The sequence below is a fragment of the Bison bison genome, unplaced genomic scaffold (assembly GCF_000754665.1).
Source record: "Bison bison bison isolate TAMUID 2011002044 unplaced genomic scaffold, Bison_UMD1.0 scf7180017864142, whole genome shotgun sequence".
NCBI classification, from domain to species: Eukaryota; Metazoa; Chordata; class Mammalia; order Artiodactyla; family Bovidae; genus Bison; species Bison bison.
In genome coordinates this window covers 823,328-842,114 of record NW_011494714.1, presented here as the reverse complement: position 1 = coordinate 842,114, position 18,787 = coordinate 823,328, and the positions used below count along the sequence as shown (strand labels likewise).

Sequence of the window (18,787 nt, the reverse complement as noted above, 5' to 3'; positions counted from 1 at the left end):
TAAAAAAAAATACAAACTTGGCATCAACTCTTTGCTAACTTGAGCTTGCTTCAGGCTTGAAACCTCGAGCAGTTCTGGCCCTCTTCCCATTTTTTCCTTATTTATAAATGGATCCAAGATTCTTCTTGAAGGAAAGCAGGGCCCAGGCCTGATCTTGAGGGCTCTTTTTAGTTCTTTTTTTAAAATAGATTTTAAAAATATTGATTGATTGATTCATTCATTCATTTATGGCTGTGCTGGGTCTTTGCTGCTGCACATGGGCTGTCTCTAGCTGCCGAGAGCGGGGCTACTCTTCGTTGCAGTGTGCAGGCTTCTCATTGCCCTGGCTTCGCTTGTTATGGAGCACTGGCTCTAGGCATGTGGGCTTCAGTAGTTGCAGAACACTGGCTTAGTTGCTCCATGGCATGTGGAATCTTCCCAGACCAGGGATTGAACCTGTGTCCCTTGTTGGCAGGGCAATTCTTTACCACTAGACCACCAGGGAAGCCTTAGCTCTCCTATCTCTGATTCTACATAATAATCAGAAAATAAAGGTTTGGAAGTATCTTTGAGTGTTTACACTGAAATTTACAATTAAATAAAAACATTCTAATGTGTGTACAAGAATCATCTTTGTTTTATTTATTTTACAGAGTAATGGTTTAAATTGAATACATTTGGGCACAGTAAATATTTTGACATGAAAAGCATCAGAATGGGCATCAGAAAAATAGCAACTCATCTTACACACAATAACTAGAAAATATTTTTGTCTGATCATTTAAGGGTTACAAATCCTGAGAATGTTAGACATTGAACAAACTAGGTACTACCTGATAATTAAATCTTGCTTGGAAATCATCGTTTAAAAAAATGCTTTGAGGTACAAATCACCTATGTATTAATCTTTTACATTTTACAAAGACTTTAAACAAATATATCAAATGATTATACATCAGTGGCTCTAAAACAGCTGTCAGTCAGGTTCCAGGACACACTGTTCCACGATTTCCCGTAAGTTGGGGTTCTCCATGGCAGCCGCCACTCGCTCTTTGTCATTTATCTGCTTGTTGACTGCAAAACACACGCACACAAGTTAGCATAACTCTGTCAATCTACAGCAACAGATAATATTTTTATTAGTTTGTTAATATAGAATTCAACTCCTTGAAAACTTGATGCAGGTTTTGGCTAAATATTCATAAGTTTTGAAAGGAAGACTTAAAGAGAAAAAAAATTTTCCTGTAATTCCAGTTTTGCTTTTCCTGAATTCCATCTCTGCTGTTTTTAAGTGGTTGCCACTTTGTTTCTCTCTGTAGGCCAGAGAGTCTTTATATAAAAAAAGTTCTCAAAAAAAAACAAGGTTAAGGAAGACTCCATGCTTCCACTGCAGGAGATGCTGCAATTTGACCCCTGGTCAGGGAACTAAGATCCCACATGCCACAGAATATGGCCCAAAAAAAAAAAAAAAAAAAAAAAAAAAAAAAAAAAATATCAATATAATACATTAATCCAAATTCACAAAGACAACCCCTACCCCAAGATTCCCTAACGCTTTATTTTCTGGACTTTTGATTTCAGTTTCAAATATACAGCTCTGTATCCTGCCACCAAAGAAAAGAGTTAAGCTCTCCTGAGAGTCTGTAAGTCAAGGTTTCCAAAGCTGCATATTCTTTACAGATGTGTGGCCCCTGGACTAAACCAGTCAATATCCACAGGGCTTAATTCTAGTTCACCCAGAGTTCCACTGAAAAAATTACTTTCTTCTCAAGGAAAAGCTAGTAGCTGATTTTGTACTCTTTTGCAAATGACCCAGTGGACACTTGGCTGGTGGAAGAACCTCATATCCAAGATAAAGTACTATATAAAGTTGTTTTCTAATAATGGTTCAAAATTCACTTACTATCTTCCTCTGTTGAGTGGGTTCCTTCAGAAATGTAGATTTCCAACTAGGAAAAAAATACATTGAAAGCAAAACACTTAGATGAGTGAGGTGGAATATACAATGAACTCCAGAGCCTAGGGATGAAAGCCCAATCCTGTTTCCAACATCAAAGACTTGGGACACATCTTCACGCTCTTTGCTAAAATGAAGGCTGAAGTTACAAGGATTTTTTTTTTTTTTTTTCGTCACACAGGTAAAGTCCACAGGAGGTATTCCCATTATTTTTTTATAAACACAAATCTACGATTTTACACAGATGAGGTCTCATACATGTTTTGCTCCAGAATATCTCTCCCCTGTACTCTGCCTTTTCTTCCCAAATTGGTATCTAAACTTACTCCCTGCCCCACCCAAAAGAAAGTCACATTAATCTAGTGTACTTTCTTCCATATTTTTCTCTATACCCACGTACAACACACACACCCACCAAGGCTGAAAGTTTATTTTTATTGAGTATTTTATACAAACAGGGTCACGATAATATAGTTTTCAGTATCGTCATTTTCTCATCTACTATTATCTTGATAAATTTATTTTCAAGTACACCACTGGTTAAGCTATCCCTCTGGGTCCCGCTGCACTCACTTGCTCAAATGAGCTAATCTCCAAGAATCAGAGTTTTTGAGACAAACCCACAAAATTATTGCAAATTTTGTGGTAACTAAATCATTCTATATGATAAAGATATGTCTATTCTTCAGGGAACATTGGAGCACATGATCTAATTCTCATATACTTATTCACTACTGAGATAAATGTTTTTCATGATGGGGAAAAATCATAACCTATTATGGCTATAAGAGACCTTAGAGACCATCTTGTTCAGTTTTCTTTAAAATACAAAACACCATATAAATTCCATCAATGTCATTAACAGTAACTCTTATTGTGAACAACAAAGGAGGTGATATAAAATCAATCTATATTCATTTGTTGGTGGTGGTGTTTAGTCACTAAGTCATGTTTGACTTTTACGATGCCATAGACTGTAGAGTCATAGCCCACTAGGCTCCTCTGTCTAAGGGACTTCCCAGGCAAGAACATTGCCTGGGTTGCCATTTCCTTCTCCAGGAGTTCTTCCTGACCCAAAGATCAAACCCACATCTCCTGCATTGGCAGGTGGATTCTTTACCACTGAGCTACCTGGGAGACCCCATATACTCATTTACTTTGGTAATTTAGGGAAATTTGTGAAATGCTGGGCTAGATGAAGCACAAGCTGGAATCAAGATCGCCGGGAGAAATATCAATAACCTCAGATAGGCAGATGACCCCAGCCTAACGGCAGAAAGCGAAGAGGCACTAAAGAGCCTCTTGATGAAAGTGAAAGAGGAGAGCTAAAAACCTGCCTTAAAATTCAACATTCAAAAAACTAAGATCATGGCATCCAGTCTCATCACTCCATGGCAAACAGATGGGGAAACAATGGAAACAGTCACAGATTTTTTCTTGGGCTCCAAAATCACTGCAGATGGTGACTGCAGCCATGAACTTAAAAGACATCTGCTCCTTGGAAAAAGAAGTTATGACAAACCTAGACAGCATATTAAAAAGCAGAGTGGCGGATTCATTTTGATATTTGGCAAAACTAATACAATTATGTAAAGTTTAAAAATAAAATAAAATTAAAAAAAAAAAAAGCAGAGACATTACTGACAAAGGTCTGTCTAGTCAAAGCTATGGTCTTTCCAGTAGTCATGTACGGATGTGAAAGTTGGACCATAAAGAAAGCTGAGCGCCGAAGAATTGATGCTTTTGAACTGTGGTGCTGGAGAAGACTCTTGAGAGTCCCCTTGGACTGCAAGGAAATCCAACCAGTCAATCCTAAAGGAAATAAGTCCTGAATATTCATTGGAAGGACTGATGCTGAAGCTGAAGCTCCAATACTTTGGTCACCTGATGCAAAGAACTAACTCATTGGAAAAGATCCTGATGCTTACAAATTGTATGATTCCATTTAAATAAAACATCCAGAATAGTCAGATCTATACAGACAAAAGTACATAAGTGGTTGCCTAGGGATAGGCTTCCCAGGTAGCTCAGATGGTAAAGAATCTGCCTGCAATGCAGGAGACCCAAGTTCAACCCCTGGGTCGGAAAGATCCCCTGGAGAAGGGAATGGCAATCCACTCCAGTATTCTTGCCTAGGGAATTCCATGGACAGAGGAGCCTAGTGAGCTGAAGTCCATGGGGTCACAAAGAGTCAGACACGACTGAGTGACTAACATTCCACTTCCAGGGATGGGATAAGGTTTGGGAAAAATGGGTAATGACTGCTAATTGATATGGGGTTTTTACTGGGATAATGAAAATGTTCTAAAGTACAGTAGTGATGGCTGCACAATTCTGTGAATATACCAAAACCCATTAAATTCTACACTTTAAACAGGTGGTTGTATGATATGTACATCAAGTCTCAACAATGCTGTTATAAAACAACAACAAAAAATACATTCCTTACCTTATGTTTAAACGGTAAACACCGCTGAAGTTTTACTCTTAAGCACAGCCCTGTGGAGGGGGGGAAAAATGCATCAATTATCTCTCTTATTGGTTTTTGAAAAAGGATACAGCTATGTGTAGGCATCTCCATACAAAACAGTAGCTGAAAACAGCTTAGACTCAATCCAATGTAGGCCTCCTTTGAGGCTGGCACCTTTAGCTAATCTTTAACATATAAGCACAACCTTAAAAATTCCTCATGATAATCCACTGAGTCAGGTATTTCAACCCCATTCTACAAATTATGAAACCAAGGTCACAATGTAACTTGACGAAGATCAAAGAACTAGTATAGTGACCAAGCTGGGATTAGAACCCAAACCACTGCAAAACCCCAGATCCTGTCTGCTACATCAATTCGCCTTCCATCAAAGATCAACAAATTCATTAAACTTTGGAATGCTTACAACTGGTCAGGCCATGCAAAAACTTAAAACTAAGTAAGAGCCACTTTTTAAAGCACTCTCAAATTTGGAATCCTCTATGCCTGCAAGGTACAAATGCAGTTGTTTGCGCCAGACAAGATCCTCTGAAGTTCAGTTTATTGCCCCAATACCAAGTCATATTTCAATAATTTTTTCTTTCTTCTAGTTGAGTCTTCTAAGAGAAATTAAAAATCAGCTTGGAACAGAGCCTCAGTGCCAATGTTTCACTTCTTTCCCACCACAAAATAAGAACACAATTTTAACTAAATCTACATCCCTAGATGGGTTTCCCTGGTGGCTCCCTTCTGCCCTCAATCTTTCCCAGCATGAGAGTCTTTTCCAATGAGTCAACTCTTTGTATCACATGGCCAAAGTACTGGAGCTTCAGCTTCAGCATCAGGCCTTCCAATGAATATTCAGGGTTGATTTCCTTTAGGGTTGACTGGTTTGATCTTGCTGTCCAAGGGACCCTCAACTTCTCCAGCACCACAGTTCGAAAGCATCAATTCTTCGGTGCTCAGACTCCCTTATGGTCCAACTCTCACATCCATACATGACTATTGGAAAAACCATAGCTTTGACTGTACGGACTTCTGTTGGCAAAGTGATATCTCTGCTTTTTAATATGCTGTCTAGGTTTGTCAAAGCTTTTCTTCCAAGGAGCAAGTGTCTTTTAATTTCATGGCTACAATCACCATCCACAGTGATTTTGGAGCCCAAGAAAATAAAGTCTGTCACTGTTCCTATTTTTTCCTCATCTATTTGCCATGAAGTGATGGGACTGGATGCCATGATCTTAGTTTTTTGAATGTTGAATTTTAAGGCAGGTTTTTTGCTCTCCTCTTTCACCTTCATCAAGAGGCTCTTTAGTTCCTCTTTGCTTTCTGCCATTAGGCTGGTGTCATCTGCATATCTGAGGTTATTGATATTTCTCCCAGCAATCTTACCCTGTCTATAAAAGCTAACCACACCAGATTCAAGGCCGCATTCACCCTCCACAACAGCACACATTCTTGTCTGTGGCACATGCTTCTCCCAAGGCCACTCTTGCCTTCTGGGATGGCCCATACTATTTGTGGAGTATGTTTCTCTCTAAATAAATTCATTTCTTACCTATCACTTTGTCTCTTACTGAATTCTTTCTTTGATGAGAAATCAAGAACCTGCATTTCATTAGGTACTGAAACCAGGTATGATCTCAATTGAAAGACCGTGGAGCTGGGTTCAAGTCCTGGCCACTTGGGTTCTAGTCCCAAACTGGGTTTTGGTTAGGTTAGAGTCTTGACCATGTGCCTTCAAGTCCCAGGCAAGATTTTGGCTGGACTGGAGACTCGGTTAAATCCCAATCTGAGATGAATGGTTTCAGGTAAGTATTTTATCCATAAACAATAACTGTTTTACAATTCACAAAGCATTTTCTTGAATATCAGTATTCTAAAGATAGGCAATATAGAATACTGAGATAGATACTCTGGGTTCAAAACTGGCTCCACTACACACTAGCTATGTGACACCAGGCAAGTTACTTAACCTCTCTGAATTTCAGTTTCATTATCTGTTTTCATAAGTATTATAATAGTACCACTAAGTATAAGGTGAGGAGTAACTATATTTTTATGCTTAAAATAGTAGTTGACACATAATTAAGTATCCAATAAATGTTAGCTATTACTATTTTACATTTTACAGTCAGGAACCAAGATAAGTGAGTTGTTCAACATCACATAGCTAACAAGTGGAAGGAGCTAGAAGTTAAATCTAGACTGCAAATCCTATGCCCTTCATCTCCTGCCTTCTTGCAGAAGATTATCAAGTGGTTTTTCTGCCCTATCGTGAGGCAGGAGATAGATGGGCCCTGGGGGCAAACAGCTGGAGTTTGTTCTGAAACTCTTAAGACAAAAATAGCAGGACAATGGAGGGGAGGAGGCTGGGCTCTGCCCAGTTAAGAGATAAGAAAGTGAAAGTCGCTCAGTCCTGTCCATGACTCCTTTCGACCCCACGGACTATATATATAGTCCATGGAATTCTCCAGGCCAGAATACTGGAGTGGGTAGCCTTTCCCTTTTTCAGGGTATCTTCCTGACCCAGGAATCGAACTGGGGTCTCCTGCATTGCAGGCGGATTCTTTACCAACTGAACTATCAGGGAAGTTAAGAGATAAAAGACCACATATTCCTCATTCTTAAAGGAGACTTCCCTGACTACACAGGACAGAAAGGCTCCTTGGAGGTCAGAAGAGAGGGGGGCATCACCTCAGAGTAAGTGAGGCAACTACACACAGGCCTCTTTGCTAGAATCTATCCTGGCTAAAAGAAGCACATGCATAAATGAGAGGAGCCTGAGACATACCAAATATTGACTCAGAACCCGGCAAGCAAGACGACTGGTCAAAGGAAACCCGGAAGAAATGCCCCATAAAAGTATTCAAACTACCACTAGGGCATGACTCTGAGTCTGCCCGTGTGTCTATCCACACATTCTGTATTCTTTTTTTCCTAATAAACATTTTACTTGTTTCACTACTTTCTGTCTTTGTGGGAATTCCTCTCTGCAAAGTTTTGGGCCTTGTCACTGACCACTGGTTCAGTGACTAGAATTCAGTGCTTTCACTGGCTTCAGTCTCTGACCAGGAACTGAAGCCCCACTTTAAGCTGCTGCAGACTGAGGCCACCCAAGATCATACCCACTCACCCTCTTTGCGTCTTCCTTGTCTTTGGAATTACATACCAGGGTAACTGCTGCTGCTGCTGCTGCTAAGTCGCTTCAGTTGTGTCCAACTCTGTGCGACCCCATGGACAGCAGCCCACAAGGCTCCCCTGTCCCTGGGATTCTCCAGGCAAGAACACTGAAGTGAGTTGCCATTTCCTTCTCCAATGCATGAAAGTGAAAAGTGAAAGTGAAGTCGCTTAGTCGTATCCGACTCTTTGCAACCCCATGGACTGCAGGGTAACTGAGTAGGTGACAACCTAAGTAGTCAGAGTGGAACTCTTACTCAGGTGCCTTTCTCTGCTTAGTACTGAGACAGGAAGAGGGCAAGGCACAACCTTTAAAAGAATGACTTAGCCTGAGGACGTGACATAAACTGATTAGAACCAAACAGATACAAGATGCCGGACAAGTTGATTTCCACCAGAACTTGAGCCTTTGTATTCACTCATTGTAACCCATCAGCAAGCTATATGACACACCCACAGGCATCCCAACAGCTCCACGGCTAACCATAATGGCCAAGAAGTGGGTGGTGACCCAATTCACGAAAATCCTCAATGGTTCCCCAAGAATATCTGGACTACTCCTCCCATTCATTAGCCTATGAAATTATCCACATCTATAAAAACTGACTACCCCTTTACCCTTGGTGTCTCTCTTGCATTCTGGAGGTGGCCCACACTGTCCATGGAGTGTGTTTCCTCCCTAAATAAGCCTTCTTTCACTTTATTAATGGCTTGCTTGCTCTTGAATTTTTTCCTGCACGAAGCTAAGAACCCATACTTGGTGGCTGTCCCAGGGACTCAGATGTGACCTAGGATGTGACCATCCTCTCTCAAGACCCACTCTTTCTTGCAACAGTATTACCTGCTCATAGGAAATGCCTTCTAATGCATCAGACAGAAAGATGACTCTCTTCATCGAGTTTTCCAATCATGTTGCTTGAACAGTTACTATGATACATTACTAGGCAACCCACTGAAAAGCCAAGGGTCTCAACTGAATCCCATATCAAAAGGGCCAAAAAAGTGACAAAACTCTTTTCAAGAAGTGTACAGAACTGAAATATCAACCATAAACTAATCTTGACATCTTTACAGTTATTTTGATTTCATGTGCTCTCTCAATCTTTATCCACAAACATTTGTTTTAAAATAACTGCAATCATAATAAAAATTCAACTTATCATTCAAGCTTTTTCATACACTTCTCATATTGATACTTTAATTCCTTGATTATGTTCATTTTCAATAGAAATTAAGAAATTGCATTATTTTTATATCATATCCCTATTAATAGATAAGTTTCTTTCAAGATTTATTATTATAAATTTACCCTGTTTTGTACATGCTACTATCTTCTCCTAGGAAACTAGTTCCTTACTTCTTAGGTCAAAGAGAATGAATTTTCTTTTTTTTTTTTTTTCCTTTTTTGGCCACACAGCCCAGATTGTGGGATCTTAGTTCCCTGACCAGGGACAGAACCTGAAACAGGAGGAAAGAGGGCAGAGCACAACTTCTGAAACAATGACACAGCCCAAGGATACAATCAGCTTATTAATTAGAATCAAATGGGTCCAAGATGGCAGGCAAGTTAACTTCGACTAGACCCGTGGCCCTGTATACTGAAGATACACACCCAGAGGCACCATGACAGCCCCAAGGCTGACATATAAATGACCAAAAAGTGGGCAGTGGCCCAATTCCTAGAAACTTCCACTCTTTCCCCAAAATAGTTGGAATAATTCTCCCACTCATTAGCCTCCACACTCTTATTTGTGGAGTGTTTCTACCGCAGCTGCTCTTGCTTTCTGAAATGTCCCACACTCTGTTTCTCTCTAAATAAATCCACTTCTTATCCTACCACTTTGTCTCTCACTGAATTCTTTATGCAGTGAGACATCAAGAACCTGAGCTTCATCAGGTCCTGAAACCAGGAGTGCGATCTCAGTTGGAAGGCCGAGGGTTCTGGCTGGGTTTGAGTCCTGGCACATGGGTTCCAGTCCCAATCTGAGGCAAATGGTTCCCAACCCTCTGCAGTGTGCCACCTTCAGTGAGAGCGCAGAGTCCTAACTTGGTGGACTGCCAGGGAACTCCTAGTATGAACTTTTTAACAAGGACTTGCTAATATTTACCCAGAGGCTTAAAAATATTTCGACCATGCTGCTGCTGCTGCTGCTGCGTCGCTTCAGTTGTGTCCGACTCTGTGCAACCCCATAGACGGCAGCCTACCAGGCTCCCCCGTCCCTGGGATTCTCCAGGCAAGAACACTGGAATGGGTTGCCATTTCCTTCTCCAATGCATGAAAGTGAAAAGTGAAAGTGAAGTCGCTCAGTCGTGTCCGACTCTTAGCGACCCCAGGAATGCAGCCTACCAGGCTCCTCTGTCCATAGGATTTTCTAGGCAAGAGTACTGGAGTGGATTGCCATTGCCTTCTCTGACCATATGACCCCATAATTCCACCTATAGGAATTTATCCTGAACCAATAATTAGAGATAAATAAAAATATTTATATGTAAAGTTTTTCACTATAGTTTATTAATAATTGTGGAAGGCTAGTAGTCCATATGGTTACAAAACTGATACATCAATGTGATTAGCATGTTCCTATATAACCATATAACTAAAGAATATTTAAGAAGAACTAAAAAACATTTCTCATCTATTTCATGCTTTCTATTATTTAACCTCTACAACTCAGTGTGTGTATGTGTGCACATGCGCGCGTGCACTAAGTCACTTCAGTCCTGTCTGACTCTTTGCGACCCCCTGGACTGTAGCCTACCAGGTTCCAGTTACCCTTATTATCACTGTTTTTACAGATAAGGAGATAAGCTCAGAAAGGTTATGTAACTTGCCCAAGGCCACAAAGTGACAGAACTAACAGAGCTGGAATTTTAGCCTGGAGCACACTTTCTAATGCTAACTTTTTGAGATTTTCTTCTTTATGAATTTGTGGAATTTCAAAATTATTGCCAACAAGTTTGTTATAATTGTGTTTCATAATTTAAGAAACACAATATAAATATTACTTTCTGAAATCTGTTATCAATATCTGTTGATTCAGAAATTGTCCAATGACAAAAAAATACGCATTCAACAATGCTTTTTCTAGTGCTGGAGTTTTATAACCACAATAGCATCTACAGATTCACAGACCTTCTAGTCCCTCAAGATGTGGCCGATATGCTGGAAACCACTAACTGAGGGATCCCAGGTCCAACAAGTGAGAAAAGACAGAACTCACAACAACAGTGGGAACAATAATAAAATATTTACCTTTCCAAGCCTATTTATAAATTTGTCTATTTTCAAATAGATAATATAGGCTCAATGTTCAAAAACTTAAAAATACAGAAAGGTATAAAGTCTTCCACCTACCCTATCCCCCATCTGACCAGTTCTCACCATCACTAATGCCCACCTCATCTCAGCTATTCATTTACGTTTTCTTTATGATATGCAACCAAACATAAATATATATTTTTAACCTTTTTTTTACATAAATGTAGGAATATTATACTTGCTTTTATTTCCTAACAGTATGTCACAGAGATCTTTCCATATTCGTATATGGAGAGTTTCTTCATTTTTTGATAACTGCATAGTATTTCATGGTTGATAAACACCATCACTGATTATTTAACTGGTTCCCCACGGATCAAGATTTGGTTTGAAATAAACTTCGTCTTTTTTTCACAAAATATACATTCAAAGATATTGACTGTATATCTCACTGCTAACTAATCCAAGTATTGGGAATGCAACCTCTCAAAAAGAAAAGCACCTGAAAAAACACCCTCCCACCAGGCCTTCTGCCCATGCTACATAGAAGCCAAGAGAGCACCTAAAAGGAGAAGATGGTGAGGGCACGGCGCTAGTCTGATAACACCCATTCCCATCTCCAGACCTGGGGCGAAAAGATGGCCCATACCCAGCCTCCATTAATTGTGGAGAAGCAGCATGGTGTAGCTAAAGAAAAAACACACTTCAAGTCAGGAGACCTAGGGTTGAGCCTCAACTTCATCATTTCCTGGCTATATGATGCTGAGCAAGTTCCTTAAACTCCCTGAGCCTCAGGTTCCTCATCTGTAAAATAAACCTAATATTGACTCATATGTTGATTGTGAGAACTATTGAAAACATTCTGTAAACCATAAAGTATGATCCATGATGCTAATTGTTACTGTGGGTCAGTATCAGCTAGAATAATTCAGTATCAATATATAAATATCTTTATCTAAAACCTTACCAATAAGAGTCGCCAAAGAGCAATGAGGTACTGTTGGCGTGAACCTTATAATAACCAAATAGTCGTCTTCATTTATCTCCTGAACCTCCACACAACTTTCCGTTACCACTTCCAGTTCTTCTAAAGTATTGGGCTTCTCTGGGTCCCGGATGGTTCGAATCAAATCTAAAGAATCATCAGAAACAAGGTCTTATGTTAAAACATGGATATTCTAAATACAATTGATCTTGCCAGTCTTAATCCAAACACTGACTTTATTTTTGTTTGAGCAAATACTACAGCCACTCCCCAGATTTCTGACAGAAATTTCCTTTTGAGAGAATCATTTTTGTGGATTATTAGTATCTCATGTCCAATTTCTTGGATCTAATTCTGCAGAGAGAATATGCAAATAGGAAAGTGTTACACAAGCTCAAGAGGAAGAAATAACTTAGTTTCAGGATTTATGGAAATGCAATCTGAATTGTCTTTAAAAATGGGTAAAATTTTGGAGCATTTCCAAATGAACAAGTTTGCCAGGAACTCAGCATTAAGTGAAGAAGTTAAGAGTTTAGGCCAGCCCATCAAGGGTCTTTTAAAGTCAGCTATAGGCAATAGAATATCTATTCAAGAGGCTCTGAACAAGGGGATAACAGAGACAGTGTTACACTGTCCGCTGGTAACTCATTGACCAGTTGGTAGACTTACACTAAAGGGCAGGGCCAGGGATACCGGATGAAAAAGCCAAGCCTAAAACAGGGACATGACCATAGTAATAGAGAGAACAAGACAGACATTGAAGTAATTTTAAAGGCAGAATCGACAGACTCTGACAATTGTTTGGACATAGAAGACAAAGAAAGAGAGAAAAGGAAGATGACTCAGATTGTAAATCTAACTGCCTGGAAGAACCAAGATAGAATCAGAAGAAAAAAGGAAGAAATTTGGGTGGGAACTAAGACAAGTGATTAAATCTCACATGTAATCATTCTGAGGTGCTTAAGGGGCAAACCAATGGAACATTCCAGCAACACGGAATTGTAGCATAAGGTTTAAGGGAACCAAGGCTAGAGTGGCTATTGAAATCATGGGATTCACAAACAACAGTGAGTATAACCATAGTTTTTAACCTTTGCCAAACAAGGGAATCACTAGGAATGCTTCAAAAACAAACAAAACAAAACAAAATCTGGTGTCTGAGCCCTCCCCAAGATTCTGATTTAACTGATTCACAGGATTCTGATTTAACTGATTCACAGGAGGACTTGGGCATTGAGACTTAAAAAAATCCCTCAGGTTATTCTTATGTGCAGCCAGGTTGGAGGACCACAAATGTAAAGGGAAAGAGACCCAAGGATAGATCTGTAGGAAGCACCTAATTTGCGGTCAGAAGGAAGCAAAGCAAAAAGCAGTAGAGAAGGAAAGAGGGGATGATTATTAACATCAAATGCTGCTGAAAAATTCAGGTTAATGAGAGCTAAACCAGGTCTCTGATTTATTAGTCAGGAGGTCACCTGCAAGAAAGCACTTTCAGTAGGGAGGTGAAGGTAGAGGCCAGCTTGCAAACATAATCCTAGGACTTTGAAAGGGAAGAAGGAAAGGGCAAAGGGCAGTGGGTTTTAAAAAAGCTAGAACAGTGACAAGGATAAGGGAAATGAGTATATTTTTACAACACAAATAGAGGAAGGGACACTGAATTTTAAGAAGGAGGCTGGTAAAATAAACAGGAATGAATGAGATCAACGATGTGGGAGGCGGGGTTGGCATTGCAGAGGAAAAGACTTCCTTCTTACCCTAAGGTTGTAGAAGAAGATGGAAAAGGAGAATAAGAAATGGTGAGGTAGAAAAAAGCAGGAGTTCACAAGGGACAAGCTTGATGTTCTCAGGCTTGAGGTTTCCTTCTACTATTTACAACACTCTTGGAATCAGAAATCTTGCTGGGAAAAACAAATCAATCAAGCTCTACTTTCTCTCCAGCAAATCCTGAGCTTATCATTTGATTAGAAACAGAATTTGAAAATGGAGGCAGGAAAAAGAAACTTTGCAAGACTTGTGAAACTTGGGGCTCGGGGAAACAAGTTTTCTTAACAGGAGTTAGTTCCCCCTCATCCTAGGCCTTTTTCCCTGTAAGGCTCACATACACAAGCTGTATTATATTGTTTATATGTTAAATGACTCTGAAATTAAATCTCACCCCTTATTCAACTTCTCTACTGTTCCATACTGTTCCAGTGATCTGGATTAATTTCTTTAGAAAGAAAGCAATGTTGCTCTCCTCACATTACTCCCTTGACTAAAATTCTTCTACTGGTTTTGCACTGATATTACATTTTTCATTTATATTTAAACCTTCAGGATCTAATTCCAACCTGCTCTGTAAAACAATTTTTGACCACACCTCCACCTTTAACCACAAACCCTATCCTGTAGCCCTGCCTGCCGTTCCCCAAACAGGTTATTTTCTTACCTCTATAATCTTGCTTCTTCCCTCTGCTTAGTAAGCTGTGTACCCTTTACAGGCCCAGATCCTAATGCTTCAAGGCCCAATTCAAGTGACCCCTTCTCCTTAAAGTCCTTCCAGATCCCCTAGTCAGAGACTACTGGCTCTCTTTCCTCTTTGCCTGTATCTCTGATACAGGTACTTGTACTGCACATAATTTTTAAAAATTCTATTTTTGTGTATTAAGGTCCCCTTCAAGGTAAGTGTGAGGACAAGAAATCTCCCTCTTCCAAAGTTGTAGCCCCAGTGCCCTGTTGTCCCTAGATGCTGGAGATGGAGACCTGACAGGACAGGAATCTGTCTAACTGCTTTGGGGAAATCATTCCACTCACACCGGTCACCTGACTAGGGTTAAGTCCTAACCTAGCAAGAGGTAAACCAGAGTAGTGCCAAAGGTCTTTAACATCCCTAGCTTCTTCTGCTGGTCTATAATCCTTACCTGCATTATTTGCATTCTTGTGGTTAGACTTTTACCCTGGGTTAGGGTTAGCGGGAATCTCTGAGTGCTAGTTAGATCCAGTCTTTGTAGTCTCAAAAACAATACTAATAAGTGCAAAAAGGCAAGTCATAAAGCAATCGTGAAGTGGTGAAAAGTGCACCAAGTTAGGAAACAGAAGAGCTTTGGTTTTTGCTGCTTCCTTATGGGCAGAGTGGCCCCCAGATAGTTGTTTAACCTCTCTAAACCTGTTTCCTCATCTGTACAATGAAGATGGTTCCAGGGGTTGAATTGAGAATATTCTATGTTCAATATACACATAAAAACTATGTGTGTTATGCTATGCTATGCTAAATCACTTCAGTCGTGTCCAACTCTGCGCGACCCCATGGATTGCAGCCTAACAGGCTCCTCTGTCCACGGGATTTTCCAAGCAAGAGTACTGGAGTGGGGTGCCATATGTACATATAAAACTCAGTGCGTGTGTGTTCTTTTGCACTCCAGGCGTGGGCGTGTTAAAGAACTATAATTTCATGGCCGGGCTCGTGGGGACCTCTTGCCTACTGCCTCTGAAGAACAGACTGGCTGTGACCCTGGCCCAAGCGGTCACCCAACAGTATCCTCAATGGTGGAAAGACGAGTGTGCGTCCAGGGTTAGGGATAAGAAGGAAGGAGGCTCAAGTGCGGCCATTAGGCCAGTTCTGCTTCCTAATCAAGCATCTTAAACGCCTCTGCCGAGAAGTCTTGAGATGGCCACTAGAATATGGGGCACACAAGGAAAATAACCCGGACTCGGCTTGCTCCGGATTTAGCAAGAGCCTAAGTGTTAAGGAAGACCCACATGCCCGCGTGATTTAAGACTGGGACAAAAAGCTTTCTACTCTTGCCAAGGAGATACAGCAAAACACCCGAGTTTACACTCCAAACCCTCAGATGAGGCCCTTGTTAGCCCAGCCTCCACGTTCACCACCAAATGGTGCCCTGGACAAAATTAATTACCATAAACTTCTAGCGCTTTCTCTTCCATGATCCGGGGCTGCCGGGCAGCTCCCCGCTCAGAGAGGCCCGAGAGCCACAGGAATCTGCTCAGCGTCCAAGAGAGCAGTCCGGACACTCGCTCCATCCTTACGTTCCGCCATCCCTGGCGACTGTCCCATCCGAGCCACCGTCTCTCAGTAGCGAGCCTCGCGAGTTATCAACTTCCTGGTCTTCACATGGGCCAAGAGAAGCCTAAATGTCCTGGGGAGCAGATAATAGGCGGGACCTGACGGATTGTCGCGGAGGACCTAGGGAAAGGAGGCGCAAGGACTACAAGCCCCAGTATGCTTTGCTCAGTTTCGGCGGGGCAAGAGGGGAAAAAAAAAAATTCTTGGAGGCACGTGAGGCGGGTTGCGTGCTGGGACACATGGGCGTTTTCTTTGGAAGACGGCGAGCTGCATTATGGAACCTGTAGTCTCTGACGCTGGCGGCGCGCGGGCGCGGGCGCGGTTGATGGTGGCGGGTAACCCGCCGCTAATTGCCTTAGCGCCTGGATAAGCTAAAGATGAATCCTGAAGAGGTAGGGGAAAGAAGATCTTGATTTCTAATATTGGAGGAGCGTCTGTACGGAGACTCCCTACTATTTTTTTTTTTCCGAGGGGGCCTCTTCCACTCAAAGTTTTCTTACTTCCTAGTCAGGCCGGAAGTGAGTTTCCGTTGCGGTGAAATGGGATGTGTTTGGAACCTAGTAAAGATGGTTAGGCGTGGCCGGAGAAGGAGTTAGTTTTTAGTTTTCCCGTCTCATAGGGAAAACACAACTCATAGGGCCAGCACAACTTCTCATTACAGGCTATTTCTGCCAATCGCCTTCAAGATAACTTAGAACGAGAGAGCTTCCTCATGTGTACAATAGTGACATTGGAGATCGCCATCCTAAAAAGAACCTCTTAAGCCCTCTGGTGTTGGTGGCTGTAACGGTTGCCAGTAACAAAGTCGGTGATGTTAATTTTAATTTTATCCATTCATCCCTCCAGTCAAATCTCAAACATTTATTGGATACTTAATTTGCCAGGCTTGGTCTATAGATGCCCAGGGTACAAAGATAGGACATGGAACCTACCCTCAAACAGGTCTGTGAGCAGATCTCTGATGGTGAGGAATTGGCATTTAAGAACAAACTAAACGTTTTGTCAAAGTTGATGCCAAGTTTCGTACCATCTCTATTGAGAGGAAATGTAAGGATTATCTTGCTAAATTATCCCACGATAACATATCCCATTTATCTTTAAAGTCTTGTCTAGCTACTTTAGATTTTAGGCCCACCAGACAACCAGTGAATAGTTTAGGTCCCAGGAAGCTTTTGCTCAGAGTTTAATAAGTCCCCCATCATCTGTTCCACTCCATTTACTCCACAGCAGTTGAGAGAATCCTAACTGCTTTGCGACCAAATTTAGGACTCTCAAGTCTCACTTCCTCTTTGAAGTCTCTCGACTTCAAGCAGAATTGTTGTTCTCTTTTACTGTGCTCCCCCGGTGGCTCAGAGGGCAAAGCGCCTGCCCGAAATGCGGGAGACCTGGATTTGATTCCTGGGTCGGGAAGTTCCCCTGGAGAAGGAAATGGCAACCCACTCCAGTATTCTTGCCTGGAGAATCCCATGGATGGTGGAGCCTGGTGGGCTATAGTCCATGGGGTCGCAAAGAGTCAGACACGACTGAGCGAGCTCACTTCACTGCACATTATATAGCACTATCCATTTACATGCCTATCTCCCTCAAGTGCCTAGTGAACCAGAAGCGTGTTTATTTCTGTATCTCCAACGCATAGTAGGGTGCCAGGCACGCAATGGGGTGGTGGTTTAGTCCCTAAGTGTCCTACTCTTGCAACCCCATGGACTGTAGCCTGCTGGGATCATCTGTCCATGGGATTCTCCTTTGATCTTCAGTATCCATTTCTTGAATGAACTAAACATTCTCGAAAGAATAACTAGTGAAACTTTTACTGTTTATCTGTCCAGAGATCGCAATCAAAAATACATATTGAATCTCTATGTAGCCACTGTGCTTGGTATGAGTTGGTGCCATGTGGAGGCTTTCAGACTTGCTGCTTCTTCTGCTTAAAAAGCCCAGTAGTTAAAGCGATCCAGAGTGCAGAGACGGTAGAACCTCGGGTTCCCTCAGTTCAATTTAGTTCCTCAGCCCTGTCTGACTCTTTGTGACCCCATGGACTGCAGCACACCAGGCTTCCCAGTCCATCACCAACTCCCAGAGCTTGCTCAAATTCATGTCCATCCAGTCGGTGATGCCATCTAACCATCTCATCCTCTGGCCTCCCTTTCTCCTGCCTTCAGTCTTTCCCAGCATCAGGGTCTTTTTTAATGAGTCAGTTCTTCGCATCAGGTGGCCAAAGTATTGGAGCTTCAGCTTCAGCATCAGTCCTTCCAATGAATAGTCCAGACTGATTTGTTTTAGGATTGACTGATTTATCTCCTTGCAGTCCCAGGGACTCTCAAGAGTCTTCTCCAGCACCACAGTTCAAAAGCATCAATTCTTCAGCGCTCAGCTTTCTTTATGGTCCAACTCTCACATCCATTACATGACCACTGGAAAAACCATAGCCTTGACTAGATGGACCTTTGTTGGCAAAGTAATGTCTCTGCTTTTTTATACGCTATCTAGGTTGATCATGCTGTCTAGGGTGGTCATAGCTTTTCTTCCAAGGAGGAAGCGTCTTTTAGTCTCATGGCTGCAGTCGCCATCTGCAGTGATTTTTGGAGCCCAAGAAAATAGTCTTTGACTGTTTCCATTGTTTTCCCATCTCTTTGCCATGAAGTAATGGGACCTGGATGCTATGATCTTAGTTTTTTGAATGCTGAGTTTTAAGCCAGCTTTTTCCCTCTCCTCTTTCACTTTCATCAAGAAGCTCTAGTTCCTCTGCGTTTTCTGCCAAAAGGGTGGTGTCATCTGCATATCTGAGGTTATCGATATTTCTCCGGGCAATCTTGATTCCAGCCTTCTTAAGTCCTTTTTTCCTGCTCCTCTGCCCCCTGGTTAGGATAACCGCGTCGCGATCTGGGGCTGGGATT

At 41.5% G+C, this 18,787-nt stretch overlaps 2 protein-coding genes across 2 annotated transcripts in view; one reads left to right on the top strand and one right to left on the bottom strand.

The window, feature by feature from the left end:
* Positions 1-592: 592 nt before the first annotated feature.
* On the bottom strand, positions 593-16,034 carry FAM96A (family with sequence similarity 96, member A). The gene is made up of 5 exons (XM_010840208.1): positions 15,727-16,034; positions 11,813-11,977; positions 4,386-4,435; positions 1,883-1,928; positions 593-1,053 (listed from the first exon to the last, which is right to left on the bottom strand). Exons 1-5 carry the CDS (start codon positions 15,848-15,850, stop codon positions 956-958), a joined length of 483 nt encoding a protein of 160 aa, XP_010838510.1. The 5' UTR covers positions 15,851-16,034; the 3' UTR covers positions 593-955.
* Positions 16,035-16,210: 176 nt separating this feature from the next.
* The window catches only part of SNX1 (sorting nexin 1), a 37,437-nt gene continuing 34,860 nt past the window's right edge, over positions 16,211-18,787 (top strand). The window contains exon 1 of the mRNA XM_010840207.1: positions 16,211-16,285. Within this exon, the coding sequence (XP_010838509.1) occupies positions 16,271-16,285 (15 nt within the window). The 5' untranslated portion in view covers positions 16,211-16,270. The remainder of the gene's footprint in view (positions 16,286-18,787) is intronic.